Raw genomic sequence first — 17,330 nt, 5'->3', positions numbered from 1 at the left:
TCTCTCTAGGTTTTGCCATCATAAGAGCTATGAAAGGCAATTACTGGGCCTATGGTCATCACCTTTAGAGCCCTCCTCCAAGCTGCTCTGGGCCCCCACTAGACTTTAACGAGGAACATACTGCTTAGTTGAACATACTGCTATTAGACAAGGGTCTTACTTGCCCCACTGTGGAGGGAGCAGACTCTCACAGCAGCACTGAACCTGGAACCCAAATCCAGGTCAATAGTTGGGACAGGAGGTCTCAGGGAAGGGGAGAAATGTCTCCTGGGAGGACATTTGGTACTGTCCTCTGTACTGTCCTCTAGGTATGGGCACAACCTAGAATATGCAAGTACAGCACTGAGGCTCTCACAAGTGGTGACTCACCTGCATGCCACAGACCCTAACCCCCAGTGTAGCAGATGTGCTCTGCTCGCACTTCCTCATCTGCCGGGCCGCCTTCTCAGCTGATGCATCATCCCCATGCTGCCGGGTGCCCATCTTCAAGTCCAGAACACAGGGATACTTGAAGTGATGTACCACGTTCTCAAGCAGGAGAAATTCTGGTCCAAGGTCAAGAATGACAACCACACTCACCGTCTGGTCCATCCAGGACAGCACAAGAAAGGTTTTTTATAAAAAAGAGCATTCTGGTCTAATGCAAAATGTGTTCACCTCACAAACTCTCAGATGTGGGTTTCACACCTCTCAAATGTGGGTTTTACACCTCTAGCTTGTAACTATTATTTTTCAGTCTTGGGAATTGACTTAGGGGTGCCCTACTATGGAGTTACATCCTTATTTATTTATTTATTGAGACAAGGGTATAACGTGTTGAAGTTGACCTTGAATTTGTGATCCTCCTACCTCAGTCTTCCAAATAGTTGGGATTACAAGTGTGTGTCACTGTGCCCAGCTTATTTCTTTTTGCGAGTGTGTAGAGGGATTGAACTCAGGGGCACTCGAGCACTGAGCCACATCCCCAGTCCTATTTTTTGGGTCTCATGAGTTGTTCAGTGCCTCACTTTTTGCTGAGGCTGGATTTGAATTTGAGATCCTCCTGTCTCAGCCTCCTGAGCCGCTGGGATTACAGGTGTGCACCACCACACCCATACCTAGCTTATTTCTTAACAACAACAAAAAAATTTTCAGGCATGGTGGCGCATGCCTGTAATCCCAGCTGCTTGAGAGGCTGAGGCAGGAGGATCACAAGTTCAAAGCCAGCCTCAGCAAAAGTGAGGTGCTAAGCAACTCAGTTAGACTCCATCTCTGAATAAAATACAAAATAGGGCTGGGGATATGGCTCAGTGGTCAGGTGCCCCTGAGTTCAACCCCCAGTACAAAAAAAAAAAAAAAAAAATTTGGTAAAATGTATTAAATAAAATTACTATTTATAACCAGTTTTTTTTTTAAGTGTATCATTTCAGTGGCATTAAGTATATTTACATTGTTGTGCATCCATCACCATTATCTACTTCCAGAAATTTCTTCATCTATTCAAAGTAAAATCCCGTCCCCTTTAAATACTAACTCCCTATTCTCTCTTCTCCTAACTCCTGGGAAACTTTTCTTCTACCTCTGTATCTAGGAATTTATCAATTCCAGTTGTCTCAAACTAGTGGAATCTTACAGTATCTATCCTTTTGTTCCTAGCTTATTTCACTTAACAAAATGTTTTCCAGGTTCATCCATGTCAGCGCATTTCATCCCTTTTTGTGGTTATATAATTTTCCATTATAGGTATATACCATCCCCACTGATGTGTTGTTTTGCTTTTTACAAGCAATAAACTAAAGATATAGCAGATTTGGACACATTCCTGATACCATCAATAAACCATGTCCTACTCAAGGCAGCACCTCAGCCAGCCCTAAGAAATAAGGAAGATACATTTGTAGCATTACTATAAAAATGTGGAGATAAGATTCTATTGCCCTTTAGAATTCTAAGATAAATGCTGGATAAATTTTTCTATCTGGGGGCTGGAGATGTAGCTCCATGGTAGAGTGCTTACCAAGCATGTGCAAAGTCCTTGGTTCAATCCCCAGTACCAAAAGAAAAAGAAAAAAAAAAAATCTACCTTGTCATTTTTTTCACTAAATTCCAAAATAGTGAAGTACAAATTTAAACATCTCTCACAATAGTCTGTTCTAGACTGCCAAGTTTTAAGTTTCAATCTTATCATGTAGATAAGAAAAGGCAGAAAAAACAACATGTTAATGAAAGTAAAAGAAGGAAGAAGAGGAGTCTAAAAACAAAGATGAGAACAAAGAGAAGCCCCTGGACAGGGGACCTCAGGAATGGTCTGGAGGGGCCCTGACAGGGGACCTCAGGAATGGTCTGGAGGGGCCCTGACATGGGCCCTACAGTCCCAGAAGACACTAGTGAAGGAGGGGTGTCAAGGATACTGTAGAGCTTTCGGTCCTTGGATTCAGAGCGCATGCGGCTCAGCTGCTGCTTGTGACAACGCAGACTCCAGGGGTTGTGGCTGATCTTCTCAGAACTCAGACCACTATTGCCATCTAGCATCTGGAAAGGGACGTCTGAGTGGCTGTGTAGTTCTACCTTCGGACTCTTTGCCTCCTGGGAACTAAAAAAAAAAAACAAAAACAAAAAAACAAACAAAAAAAAACACCCAAAAAACAAAAAACACACACATACACATCACTATGGGACTCAGGCAAGTTATCTTTGAGGTCACAGGGTAGAGAAGAATTGTATCAGGCCTAACCTGCCATCCACAGACCCTGCTAACAGACGGCAGGGGGTCTCAGATATGTGTGGCAATAAAAGTGAGTAAATGATATGAGTAGTACTCTTCCTTATATCTCCCAAAAATAATTATTCACGTCAAATTATGTCATGAAGATACTATTTCATATCCACTAGGATAGGATACTATAATCAGAAGAAAAAATTTGAACAAGAGCTAATCAAGATGTGATGAAATTAAAACCCTATACATTGCAGGTACAAATGTATATGCAGCCAATGTGAAAAACAGTGGTGATTCCTCAAAAGGTTAAACATAAGTGGTGCATGCCTATAGTCCCAGTTACTAAGGAAGCTGAGGCAGGAGGATCACTTGAGCTCGGGAGTTTGAGACCAACCTGGGCATCAGAGCAAACACCATTTCAAAAAAACCCAAAAACAACAACAACAAAACACACACACACACGCACACACACCCAAAAAATTGAACATAGGACTACATGACTAGATATATACCCAATTTTGTGCCTAGATATATACCCAAAAGAATTGAAAACATGGATTCAAACAGATACTTTATACCAATGTCCATAGAAGCATTAATCACAAAAAATTTTAAAAACATAGAAATAACTCACCAGTATCCATCAACAGATGAGCAGCTAAACAAAATTGCACATATATACAATGGAATATTATTCAGCTATAAAAAGGATTGAAATTATGATACATGCTAGATCATGGATAAACTTGAAAACATTTTGCTAACTGAAATAAGACAGACACAAAAGGACAGATATCATTTGATTCCACTTACATGAGGTAACTGCAAATTCATAAAAACACAAAGTTGAATAATAGTTTCTAAGGGTTAGGGAAGGAGGAATGAGAAGTCAGTTGCACAACACTGTGAATGTACTTAATGCCACTGAATTGTATACTCAAAAAGGTTAAAATGTTCATTTTATGACAATAAAAAATTAACAAAGTCAGGTATGGTAGTGCATGCCTAGAATGCTAGCTATTCAGGAGCTGAGGCAGGAAATTGCAAGTTTAAGGTCAGCCTGGGCAACTTAGCAAGACTCTATCTCAAAAACTAAAAGTAAAATAAAAGGGATGCAGTTACAGGTCAGTGGTAGAGCATTTACCCAGCATGCATAAGGCCCTGGGTTCAATCCCCAGTACACACACACACACACACCCCAAACAAAAACAAAAACAAAAAAAAAAAAACAAAAAACAAAAAAAGAGAGAGAAAAAGAAAGAAAATGTGATGAGGGTGCAGTTTCACACTAAGCAAACAGGGTGGACCATGGGCTGCCACTTTCATGGATGTGAATAACTGTCCTACCTTGGTCCAGAACATTTAGAAAAGCTTCCTATAATGGGATTTTAAAAAGCATATGCTGGCATTGTGCTTATGAATGATTGTCTATCTCTTCATGAGGCCTGGTAGCAGCACAGTGGAACATGCCTTTAATCCCAGTAGCTGGGAAAACTGAGGCAAGATCACAAATTCGAGCCTGTCCTGGGCAACTTAGTGAGACCCTGTCTTAAAATAAAAACTTAAAAACAAGGTTGGGTTTGTAGCTCAATAGTAGAATGCTTGTGGAGCAAGCATAGGGCCTGTGTAGGATCCCTAGTACCACCCCCCGCCCCCAAAAAAAAGAGGAGGAGGTAGAGGAGGAAAACATCATCATAGGGAAAAAACAAACAAACAAACAAAGAAAAAACAAAAAAAGCAAGATATATTCTACTAGGAACAGGCCAGCAGGTGCCAAAGGTACCTGTGTTTCTCAGAGTAAGGTTTGTGCCTGTGGAAAGCATCAAGCCTACAGAGAATTTTATTTCTAAAATAAATCAAACCACAAAAGTATTTTGGCAAGAAGGGACACCAATTGATGAAATTATACCACAATTTTATTATGTTCCAACATAAAAATCTTTGCTTTAAGTAAATGGCAGTACTGTTTTTCACACTGACAAGCCCAGAAAAACAAACCACTGGTAAAGCAATATGGCCTGGAAATTGGAGAGCAAGTCTGCAGCTTAGAACAGAAGTGGAGCACTGCAGCAATTTCAAATGCCAGTCTCCTCTTCAGAACTGCTGGCCTTTTCTCTCACTGGGCAAGGTGTTACACAGACTTAAGCTGACCAAAAGGATTACTGTATGCTGGAAATGTTGACCTTCTTCCCAGGGTCAAGAATTTGGGAAAGCTCTGCAACATTGGATAAGAGACCCTAATTCCTTTAACTGGAACTAGAGGAACCCATCTAGGCCTGACAAAACCCTCTACCTGTCAAAACCCTCATTTTCTTCTGCAGAGAGCACTGTTGAGGCCATTTACAGACACTTTTTTTTGTGATTCCCTTTGGGAAACCACAAGGGCAACTTATTTGTCAAATAAGTCCAATCAAATTTAGTGTCTGAGCAGGGCCTCTGTGGCACCTGGCATCACCCTTAGAGATGCAGCCCTAGCTCTGGTGAGGAAACAAGTTTCACCCCTGGAGTGATCACTGAGTGTCCACTAATAGGCCAAAACAAAAGTATGAACACTGCAGGTAGAGCTGTCACTTTCTTTTTTTTTTTTTTTTTAAATATTTTGTAGACATTGATGGACCTTTATTTTATTCATTTACTTATATGTGGTGCTGAGAATCAATACCAGTGCCTCATACATACTAGGCAAGTGCTCTACCACTGAGCCACAACCCCAGCCCCCAGAGCTGTCACTTTCAGAGTAGGGCCTTGTTCCTGAACATGAACATAACTTAATGTGAGTCTATATTCACTGGCTTTTTACCAGATGACTCATGAAGTAAATTCTGTACTTTAAGAGGACAAAAAGAAAGGCCACTCTGGCTGGGCGTGGTGGTGCATGCCTATAATCCCAGCGGCTTAGGAGGCTGAGACAGGAAAATCCTAAATTCAAAGCCAGCCTCAGCAACTGCGAGACGCTACGCAACTCAGTGAGCCCCCGTCTCTAAATAAAATACAAAATGGGGTTGGGGATGGGGCTCAGTGGTCGGGAATTCAATCCCCGGCACCAAAAACAAAAAGAAAAAAGAAAGCCCACTCTGGGCTGGGATCATAGCTTAGTGGTAGAGCACTTGCCTAGCATGTGTGAGGCACTGGGTTTGATTTTCAGCACCACATATAAACAAACAAAGGTCCATTGAAAACTAAATACATAATAAAAAATAAAAAATAAAAAAAAAGCAAGCCCACTCTAAAGAGCTTCTGGGAGAGAAACACCCATTGCCAGCTACAGACTTGGGGAACATTCCTTGTCATTGAGCAAATTATGTCCCAATTATCTAGTTAAGATGAAGTTCCTTAGGGAATGAAAAGAACACAGAAGTGCTTCCACAGGACAGAGTTAATCTGTCCACAGAATGTTCAACATATGGAGACAATGCTTACTTAAGAAGTGGATATGTAGCACTCTCCTTACATCACAGTTGCTGACCTGGCCAGAGAGAACCACTGACTGAGGGCGCAGGAAATGATTCATCACACACCCAGCCAGAGTCCTATTGGGTTTCTGTGCTTCCTCACATAAATGGGAACTATTCACAGGGTAAGTGAAGAGGGCTAGAATGTCCTAGGCCCTGAACAAAGTGCTGGGAGCTAGTGTGGACAGCAAGTGTTGGTGAATTGATCTGATGTCAGGGATGAACTACTGCCACATCTAAGAAAATTCCCAACTTTTTTTCGTGTGCATGGTGCTAGGGACAGAACCAAGGGCAAGGTAAGAGCTCTACCATTGGGAAACAGTTCCAACCCCCAATTTCAACTTCTGAATCAAGTCATAGAGCACCCTACTCACTGAAACTTACTTAAATGAAATTAAATATGAAGTAATTTAATTGTACAATTTTTATTTCACTATTTTAGGAAGTTCACTTTATTTTCAGTCCATACTAATGTTATTAATTTTACTACTCAGTGTTGTTGTTTTTTTTTTTTTTAGAGAGAGAGAGAGAGAATTTATTTATATATATATTTTAAGTTTTCGGCGGACACAACATCTTTGTTTGTATGTGGTGCTGAGGATGGAACCCAGGCCACACGCACACCAGGCGAGCGCGCTACAGCTTGAGCCACATCCCCAGCCCCAACTCAGTGGTTTTTTAGTACTGTATTCACAAGGTTGAGGATATAACCACTACTTAATTTTCAGAATATTTTATTCACCCCAAAACCAAACTGTGTCACCTCTAACAGTCACTCTCTATTTGCCACTACCACTGTGTTTACTAACAAAGGCAAGCACTAACCTGCTCGCTCTCTATGGCTCTGCCTGTTCTAACTACTTTATATATATATATAGAATCATGTAGTATATGGTCTTTTGTGTCTGATTTATTTCACTTAATGTTTTTAAGAGTCATCTGTATAGTATGTTTTATCAGTACTCTATTCCTTTTTAAGGGCTGAATAAAATTCCAGTGTACAGATATACGTACCATGCTGTGCTTATCCATTTACCCACTGATGGACATGGGTTGTTCCCATGGTCTGGCTATCAGGAATAATGCTAAGAAAATCTATGTACAAGTTTTGTATGAATATACTATTCAATTCTCTTGGGTAAATACCTAGGAGTTAAATGACTAACTACCTTCCCCCCAACCCTGGGTACTTGGGATTAAATCCAGTCACGCTCTACCACTGAGCTACATTCCCTAACCCCCTTTTTGAGACAGGGTCTCACTAAGTTGCCCAGGTTAGCATCGAACTTAAGATCCTCCTGTCTCACTCAATCTCCTCAATCACTGGGATTACAAGCAGGTGCCATTGTGCCTGGCTTGGGTTTAACTTTTTGAAGTCTTGCCAGATTGTTTCCAAAGCAGCTACACCACTTTACTTCCCCACCAGCAATGGAGGAGGATTCTAATTTCTCTATACTCCTGTTATTACTTTCACTGTCCATCCTTTTGATTATATCCATCCTAGTGGAAGCTCACATTAATTTTTGCAAGAAATACAAGGATTTCCAAATCTTTGAGAAAAATCAAATCCCAATACAATAAATTTTAGGTTCAGGGATAGGATTACTGATATCAGATTTACAGAGGCTAGACACAAAACCATTAGGGTAATACTAGACTGCATGGCCTATCATGGGTCTCATGCTTGGACATCCTGTAAGTCAGAAAGCATTTGCAATCTCACTGTAGACCAATACTTTTCAACATTCTCTCTTATGTGTATGAGACATAGCAGAAAACCACAGAACCTATTGTCACCAGTACAGGGCATCCTTGCTTCCAAAGGGTTGAGAGAGTTTCAGTCTCTCTTAATTAGTTATGGCCATCTCCAGAAAGATGCATCACTGGGTTTATGTGACACACAGGGGAGGCCACACCTGCAAGGGTAACCCAAGAATACTAATCATCCTCCTGAATTTTAGAAAATGCTTCCCCATGATGTGTCAGGTCTCTAAATATGTCCTGAGTACTTATGCCAGCAGGAAAAGATTATAACTGAAGCTTTGCCTGCCATCCTCTTACCTCTCAGAGGTCTCAAAGGAGAGGCTGGCTTTCTCCTCCTTATGGTCACTGCCACTGCCTGACCGGTGCAGGCTCCGTCGGGAGTGTTTGCGCCGAGGTTGCTCCCGTTCTGATGTGTCATCCTGATCCATGGTCTCACTTTCCACATAAGGGTAGGCCACCAAGTTGATGTAACCATCACTGTCCCCCTCAAAACAGACAGATACCACACCTGTTGAAAAAAAGGCAGCCAGTAAACAAATGTCAACAGGCTGGTTCCATGTAGCACAGATTATTAGCATCTGCATTTCCACTGCACACAGGCTTTACTTTCCCTTAACCAAATACTGACTGATAGAGGAATAGCAGCCAGCAGACATCATCTTTCCAAAAGAAGATGACTACCACCTCTACCCTGATCTGTTGTTTACTCAGATAAATCCCACTTGGTCATGTTGTATTATCATTTTAATATATTGTTGATTTGATCTGCTAAAATTTTGTTCATATGTGTAGGTTCATGAAAAATATTTTATATTTTTTATAATGGGCTTCTAGAATGAGTTTGGAAGTAGTCCCTCTTGAAAATTTCAGAAGAGCTTGCGTAGATAATATTTGGTTTTGATATTTAGCATAATTTAGCAGTGAAGGCATCTGGGCCTGAATTTTTTTAATATTTCTCTTTTTTTAATATTTATTTTTTTAGTTTTAGGTGGACATAATATCTTTATTTTATTTTTATGTGGTGCTGAGAATCGAACCCAGTGCCTCACGCATGCTAGGCAAGCACGCTACCACTTGAGCCACATCCCAGTCCTTTTTTAATGTTTCTTTAAAAAAAATTTTTTTTAGTTGTAGATGGACACAAAAATTTATTTATTTTTATGTGGTGCTAGGAGCAAACCCAGTGCCTCACATGTGCCAGGCAAATGCTCTACCACTGAGCTACAGTCCCAGTCCCCATTGTGGGAATGTTTTTAAACTCCAATTTCAATCTGTTTTATAGAGCTGCTGGGATTACAGGCATGTGCCAATGTGCCTGCTCCATAGCACAATTTACAATATCAAAAACAGTAAATTAGGGGCTAGGATTATGGTTCAGTGGTAGAGTGCTCATCTAACATGCACGAGGCACTGGGTTCGATCCTCAGTACCACATAAATGTAAAATAAAGATATTGTTGTGTCCACCTAAAACTAAAAAATAAGTATTAAAAACAAACAAATAAAAAAAACCCAGTAAATTACACAGACATAATGATATTAACTAATCTTCAAATTTTGGCAGTTTTCACACTAATTCTGTTTATGGTCTAGGATTTCACATTAATTCTCCTTAGTCTCCTTCCATCTGGAAATATTCCTCAGTCCTTAATGACCACAACACTTTTGAAGAATACTAGTGGTTTTTCTCTAAGATGTTCCTGAATTTGGTTTATCTTGTGTTTCCTCATGATTAAATTGAGGCCATTTATTCTGGGCAGCAACCTGAGTCCTCATCATTTCAGGAGGTATATGCCTTGCTTGTTGTTAACTGTCAATGAACCTTTTATTTATTTATATGCATTGCTGAGAATTGAACCCAGTGCTTGACACATGCTAGGCAAGAGATCTACCACTGAGATACAACCCAGGTCCCATGTCTTGTTACTGGTGATTTAACTTTGATCACTTAGTTAAGATGATATATGTTGGACTTTTCCACTATACAGCTTTTTTCCTGTTGTAATTTATGAGCATTTTATGTGTAGATGCTTTGAGACTCTCTAAATATCCTGTTTCTTACTATACTTTTAGCCCAGTAATTTTAGGATCCATGATGGCTCTTGCTTGCTACAATTATTACTGTGTTGTATGCCTACTGGACATTTTGTTTTCATCATTGTTCCTATATTTATTAATTAAAAGGAATTAGAGTTCCATAAGAACAGTCCCTTCATACTCATCTATCTATCTAGCGTGGATTTATGAATATTTTGTTTAAATTCTTCTTGAGTTGGCCACTGGAACTCTTTTAAAGTTGGCTCTTTAAGTACTTTTGACATGCACTTCCATTATTTTTGAAAAATTTTTTTTTAAACTTTTTATCACAGGAATTACTTTTCCTGTCTCAACTTAGAAGCCAATCATTTTACCAAGAAGCTCCGCTTCTTGTAATTGTGGAAATGGTAATTAGAAAAATCAAGATGATAGAGTTAGATATATTGATTGCTACAGACGTATCATTGCTATTAAGCCCTTTTAGCAGACAAAGCTAGGAAATACATGTATGAATACTAGCTCATCTATTTATTGCCATAGAGTTTTTGTTTTTTTGTTTTTTGTAGTGCTGGGGACTGAACCCTGTGCACGAGAAGCAAGCACTCTACTAAGCTACATCCCCAGCCCCAATATAGGTGTTTTAAAACTCAACCAAGCTAAGAAAAAAGTACCAATAAGGAGCCAGGCACAGTGGCACATGCCTATAATCCCAGCAGCTCAGGAAGCTGAGGTAAGAGGATCACAGGTTTGAAGCCAGCTTGAACAATTTAGAGAGGCTATACACAACCTAGTAAGACCCTGTCTCAAAATAAAAAAGGGCTGGGATATGGCTCAGTGGTTAAGCACCTTTGGTTCAATCCCTGATACAAAAAAAGAAAAAAGAAAAAGAAAAAAGAGGGCTGGAGATGTGGCTCAAGCGGTAGCGCGCTCGCCTGGCATGCGTGCGGCCCGGGTTCAATCCTCAGCACCACGTACAAACAAAGATGTTGTGTCCTCCAAAAACTAAAAAATAAATATTAAAATTCTCTCTCTCCCCCTCTCTCTCACACACTCTCTCTTTTAAAAAAGTAAAAAAAAGAAAAAAGAAAAAAAACCCACCAATAATGTTCCATATCTTGGCAACAGATTTTCATTTATTAGTATATCAACCACAATCATCTAGTGTTACTGCTTGTTGTACTAAGGGGGAAGGTCAAAGATTCTGTATATTTATGCAAATAAGATTTGTCTCATTCATTTACCAAGTATTCACTGAGCATCTACTAGATATTAGGTCTTCTGCTTACTAGTGTAAAAGACAAATTAAGGTCTATATTTTCAAAGAGCTTATATGCTAATGTGAGAAACAAAGAGTAAACATGGACAAAACAATTACAGATTTTGCTAAGTGCTATGAAGAAATTAAGTGAAACCAGGTGCAGTGGCACACACTTATAATCCCAGCATCTCGGGAAGCTGAGGCAGGAGGATTGCAAGTTCAAAGCCAGCCTCAGCAACTTAGTGAGGCCCTAAGCAACTCAACAAGACCTGTCTCTAAATACAATGTAAAAAAGGGCTGGGGAGGGGCTGGAGTTGTGGCTCAGCAGTAGAGTGCTCGACTAGCACATGTGAGACCCTGGATTTGATCCTCAGCACCACTAAAAGTAAATTAATAAAAAATTGATATTGTGTCCAACTACAACAAAAAACTAAAACATACATTTTTAAAAAAAGGCGGGCTGGGGATGTGACTCAACAGTTAAGCACCCCTGGGTTCAATCCCAAGTATCCCCCCCACCAAAAAAAAAAAAGAAAGAAAATTGGAAATATTTACAGAGCAGAACACTTAATATAGGATGATCAGGGAAGAAGTATCTGGGTAGACTGAAGGATGAGGAGAAGCTGTGGACAAAGAACATTCCAAGTTAAGACCCTAAGATTAAAAAAAAAAAAAAAAGCTTGGGGTATTCTAAAAACTTCTTTTGGCCAATTAAGAGTTAAGAAACACCAGGTGTGGTAGTTAAGAAGACTTCAATCCCAGCTATTCGGGAGACTGAGGAAAGACGATAGCAAGTTCAATATCAGCCTCAACAATCAAGCAAGATCCTGTCTCAAAAAGCAAACAAACAAACAAACAAAAAGGAATGGAGATATAACTCAGTGGCAGAATGACCTGGATCCAATTCCCAGTAACCCCCCACCAAAAAAATTTTAAGAAACAACCCAATTAAAAAATGATCAAAGGACTTGAATAGACATTTCTCTAAGAAGATTTATTATACAAATAGTCAACAGGCACATGAAAAACATGCTTAATTAACATCAGTCACTGGGGAAACGCAAATCATAGGCCTAATCAGAGTTCACTCATAACCACTAGGACAGCTAAGAAAAGAGAAATAAGAACAGAACAGTGCTGGCAAAGCTATAGAGAAATAGGAAACCTCATACACTGCTACTAAGAATGTAAAAAGGTATGACCACTGTGGAAAAAAAGTGTGACAATTCCTCAAAAAGAAAATTACAGGACTAGGGCTCAGTGGTAGAGCACTTGCCTGGCAGACATGAGGCCTCTGTTTCAATTCCCAACACCAGTGGGGGGAAAAGGGGATTTTATAAAAACAGAACCTAAAAAAAAAAGATTTAGTCAGGTACAGAGACATGTGCCTCTAATCCCAGCGGCTCAGAAGGCTGAGGCAGGAGGATCATAAGTTCAAAGCCAGCCTCAGCAAAAGTGAGGCTCCAAGTACCTCAGTGAGATCCTGTCTCTAAATAGGACTGGGGATGTGGCTGTGGTTGAGTGCCCCTGAGTTCAATCTCCAGTATCAAAAAAAGAAAAAAGAAAAAAATAGTTTACAATGGGCGATCATAAAAATGCATAAATATAAAAATGCATAAGGATCAGATGCTAAAATAAAGTGACTCATTCCAGTATAGTATTCACAGGTTCTTTCTACAAAATTAACTCACATTTTAAAACATTATTTCTTCCATAAAATGTTAAAGGACTCCCAAGTCCCAGAAATTTCCATAAATTCATTCCCCCAGCACAACAGAGGATCAACAGAGCCTCTTGCTAGCTGTGCAACTGCCGTAACCTGGAAAGCATCAATTTGTCCTTTTCTAGGGCCAGAGACTTTTTCTCTGTCTGCTTCTTTCCTTATCTAAAAACTTTTTTTCCCCCTTCTATTAGTGGCAGTTGAACCCTGGGGCACTTTAACACTGAGTCACTGGGATTACATGCATGTGCCACCATATCTACCTCCAAATAGGAAATCTTGAAGGCAGCACTGGGTCTTTAAGCTGACTTTTTCTCAGCTTTACCTATTAGTGAGTTCAACTGTCAAGGTCTAAAGACCTTTATGACACTTTCAGCTTCTAATTTTGCCTTGTTTAAAGTAACTTAGCTGCTTTGACACCAGAAGACGACGATCATATCACATGGTAAACAAAACAGACAACTGAGTTTATAAGGCCACAGCTGCTACTCTCACAAAAATGGCCATTGACTGACCTTTGTATTCAGGGGTGAACTCCTTCATTTCAGGAGGGAGGGACTCATAGAAGCGCTGTTCCCGGGAGATGAGGGGCTTGCACACAGTGTGGTCGTCATAGCGCATCATGCTGCTGTGTCCTCCCACCTGGTGGATGAAGGGCTCCAGGAGGACTCCCCGGTCTCCGGCCCGACTTGCGTTCTTGCCATACTGCCCCACTTCCATGGTTTGACAAACACACATTGCGTTGGGGCCCAGTTGCACACTGAGGGCAGAGGATGCAGCACATGAGCCACAAAAGGACAGCTAGGTACAAGGTGCTGGCAAGTTGAAGGCCAATGGTTAGAGTCCACTCAGCTTATTATTCTAGCCTACAGAAAAGAAGACAGGAAAAGGGAATCAAAACATCTGCCAAAGGCTAGAGATATAGCTCAGTGACAGAGCACTTACCTAGCACATATGAGGCCTTGGGTTTGATCCCTAGCACCACCAAAGCCACAACCAAAAAAATATCTGGCAAGTCACAGTGTCCTTAGAGCAACCCGAGAGCAGAGCCTGTTTTGTTCCCTACTATGTGTATCCCAGCATATACAACCCTGCCTAGAACATGAGGGCAGTTATAAATTTTTGTTGAATAATGCAACTTTAGTCTTCTCCATCTATCTTTCTGTGCACAGAGTCCTATCTTCTCTTCTTTCCTTAGATCCCTTCTTACTTTCTTGGATTTGATTTTACAGCTACAGTACAGCAGGAGAAGGGTCAAGGAAACAGCTATCAGGAAAGCAACTACCTCAGTTTACTTCTCACTGAAAGGTGAAGGGATTAGAAAAAGCAAATAGAAATTTATTCTGTTTAGGGGCTCTTCCTAACTCAAGAGAAGGGTTTTTGCCTAAGGAATTAGGTCATATTAGCATCCAAACTTCTCTACTAAAGGTGGCAAGGAGGAAAAGTCATTTAGTGAGTTTCTTTTCCCAGAGGAATTCAGATTTCAGATTTCTTCTACCTTAAATCTATGGCTGTCAATTTATAACCATGTCTAACACTTTTCTGTCTCACTTATACCAACCAATGGAACAGGGAAAAAAATTTTGTACCCAAATAAAAATGTCAATTCTCTCTTAAGAAAATTAAAACATTACCAGATTCCTTAATACTGAATGTATTTTCAGTATTAGGGAATGTACTAAGCAAGACTACATCTAAAAGATTAAGATAAAAAGAGAAAAATAAAGTATTTGTAGAGTTGGAAGTATAAAACATTATTTTCTGGACCTCATAATTATGGACAATGGGCTACATAGGAACATCACTGTCAAACCACAGAATTTAATCCAAAGCTGCCTGCCTAAGTTAGATGTGGTGGTACACACCTGTATTCCCACATTTTTTAGCCCAATTATCTACTCTCTAGTCCTCTTTTCAGAGCAAAGCATCTCCCTGCTGCAGGGAGCTCTCCCAGTCTTCATTCTCTCTAAACCCAAGTCTGGTGCACACAGGTTTCTATGGTGCAATGTGCTAACTCCACCACAGCAATACACCACTGTACTGTCATTTACTCATCTATCATCACCACCAAACCATTCTTTCTTTATTCCAACCAGGGTACAAGGCATTTTCTAGCACATAATAAATGCTGAAAGAAAGATCTGTCTGAATGAATTAAATAATTCCAGCCACAACAGTGAGTAAAGCACAATATAAAAATAACAGAAACTCCAAAAGCAGATGTAGCAGAAAGTGGGGAAGCAATTGTAGAGGGCCTGCTCCCTAAGGGAGGTCTGGTAAGGGTCTCTGAAGGCATCCACTGTGACAGTAGACTCTAGTCAGTACTGCTCACAGGCTCCTGCCCTGGCCCTGGTCAGGTTAAAAGAGACTTCTCTGTGGCTGAGCTTCTCTCTGGGATCTATGGTTACCAGGAAGAGTGCTAAACTTTCCTAGCTTGTGTTACTGATGGCTGGGAAAGAGAGTCTCTTGAAGAACCGGGCAGGAGGAAGGTTAAAGGAAACAGGTATTCCCTTGACTCAGAAACGCAAGGCAACTTCCACTGCTTTCCACAGAACTGAGAGGCAGAAGTCCAATCTCCAGTCAGATCTATACTTTTGATACTTTGTTTCCATATGATGTCCACAAAAAGCCATGGGTAGCTTTTCAGTATTTGAAATATTTTCCTAAAAGTAAAAAATTTGTCACTTTTTTATAACTTTGTTTTGGAATTACTTTTTAAACAAACCTAGCAAGAAAAACAAGTGCCCAGAACAGTCTCACCCTCCATGAAGCCCTGCTTACTGGGTGTAGAGCTTTGTAAGTCAGTGAACTTTTCCAAGTTTCCTAACCTATAAAATGAAGACATGCCCACTGCTAACTCTGTGGGATCTGCAGAGGGAGCTGGGTCTTGACTCACCTAGGGCACAGTCTTGGACACATCAGAAACAGCTAGAGTTCTGACTCATCTGACCAGAAGTTGTCCCTGAAGTCTGGTGACCACAGGGGCTACCATGGAAACCACTAACTGAGAGCACTCTAGATGCTGGTGTTGGTTCCCTAAATAAGTTCCTCTCTGCTGCTTTCTCACTAAGAGTCCCAATCTTGTTCAGGTAGCCAAATATCCAGGAAACATGGAACTATATTCAGACTCAGGAATAATCTTGAACAGTAACTCCATTCTTACGAGAGGCTGATTTAGGAAAGGGCATGTGGCACCTCGTGTTCAATGAGATATGAGGGGAAATTGGTCATGGGTTTTCTGGGAAAAATTACCTTGCTCCTATAGAAACATCACAGAGTTGTTCTTATTCTTCCTTTGGATATTGCTCTGCCTAGGTGTGATGTTTGAGACTACTGCAGATACCTTGTCACTCTAAAAAGATACCACCTTGAAGAAAAAGCCAATATGCCGAACAGAAAACCAAAATGAGGGCCCCCTCTGGTATCACTGAGGTACTAAAAGTCTGGTTATATAGCAAAATAAATTTCCCACTGTGAACAGTGGCACACGCTGTGACTCGGAAGGCTGAGTCAAGACAATGACAAATTAGAGGCTGGACCATGTATCAAAATAAAAAATATGTGGGGCGTGGTGGCACACATTCCAATGACTCAGGAGGCTGAAGCAGGAAGAGCGTGAATTCAAAGTTGGCCTCAACAATTGAGTGAGGCCCTCAGCAACTCAGCAAGACCCTGTCTCTAAATATAATATAAAAAAAGGGCTGGGAGTGCTGGGGTTGTGGCTCAGCGGTAGAGCGCTCGCCTCGCACGAGTGAGGCCCCAGGTTCGATCCTCAGCACCACAAAGAAATAAACAAACAGAATAAAGGTATTGTGTCCAACTACAACTAAAAAAATAAAATAAAATAAAAAAGTGCTGGGGATATGGCTCAGTGGTTAAGTGCCTCTGGGCTCAAGACCCAGTATCCAACCCCCCCAAAAAAGTAAAGACTAGTGATGTAGCTCAGTGATTAAGTGTACCTCGGTTCAATCCCCCAATACCTAATAAATAAATATCCCTATACTCTAAGCCAGTTCAATTAGTTTCAAAACCATTCTAACTGAAAGGACAAAAAAAGAGTTCCATCAACATCCACAGATCTCCACCTAATTCATTTTGCACATCACCAGGTGAATAAGTGTTTTCTGATGACAAGGAAACTTGAAATTTCCAACAACTGAAGAACAAACCCTTCACTGACAACAAGAAAGATACCCTCCTCATCCCCAAAATGAAAGATGTAGCTCTAGAATCTTCATTATTATTTTGACATGTATTAATTATACACACAAAGAGCTTCAGTGTGGTACTTCCACACACGCCATAGGGCATGCACCAATCAAATCCAACGTCCCTTTATCTACCTCCCCCCACTTAAACAACGGAAAAGGGAGAAAGTTACAAGCAGGAGCCTACAGATGAG

General features: G+C 40.5%; 1 protein-coding gene across 13 annotated transcripts in view; it reads right to left on the bottom strand.

The window, feature by feature from the left end:
- Positions 1 to 17,330, bottom strand: part of Ip6k1 (inositol hexakisphosphate kinase 1) — a 66,958-nt gene that overhangs the window by 3,442 nt on the left and 46,186 nt on the right. For 5 of the 13 annotated variants that reach the window (XM_058574892.1, XM_058574891.1, XM_058574894.1 and 2 more), the window contains 5 exons: positions 13,444 to 13,794; positions 8,212 to 8,422; positions 3,333 to 3,356; positions 2,391 to 2,572; positions 370 to 545 (listed from right to left, as the gene is read on the bottom strand). In XM_058574892.1, coding sequence (XP_058430875.1) covers positions 370 to 545; positions 2,391 to 2,572; positions 3,333 to 3,356; positions 8,212 to 8,422; positions 13,444 to 13,666 — 816 coding nt within the window. In that variant the 5' untranslated portion in view covers positions 13,667 to 13,794. Of the gene's footprint in view, positions 1 to 369; positions 546 to 2,390; positions 2,573 to 3,332; positions 3,357 to 3,842; positions 3,860 to 8,211; positions 8,423 to 11,763; positions 11,788 to 13,443; positions 13,795 to 17,330 lie in introns of those variants that run through there. The other 8 variants (XM_058574897.1, XM_058574896.1, XM_058574898.1 and 5 more) reach the window with 5 other exon arrangements.

The sequence above is a fragment of the Marmota monax genome, unplaced genomic scaffold (genome assembly GCF_021218885.2).
Source record: "Marmota monax isolate L192 unplaced genomic scaffold, Marmota_monax_Labrador192_F-V1.1 WCK01_AAM20220418_F8-fsc00022, whole genome shotgun sequence".
Taxonomy (NCBI): domain Eukaryota; kingdom Metazoa; phylum Chordata; class Mammalia; order Rodentia; family Sciuridae; genus Marmota; species Marmota monax.
The sequence above is the reverse complement of the archived record's forward strand: the minus strand, read 5'-3'. Positions and strand labels throughout refer to the sequence as shown.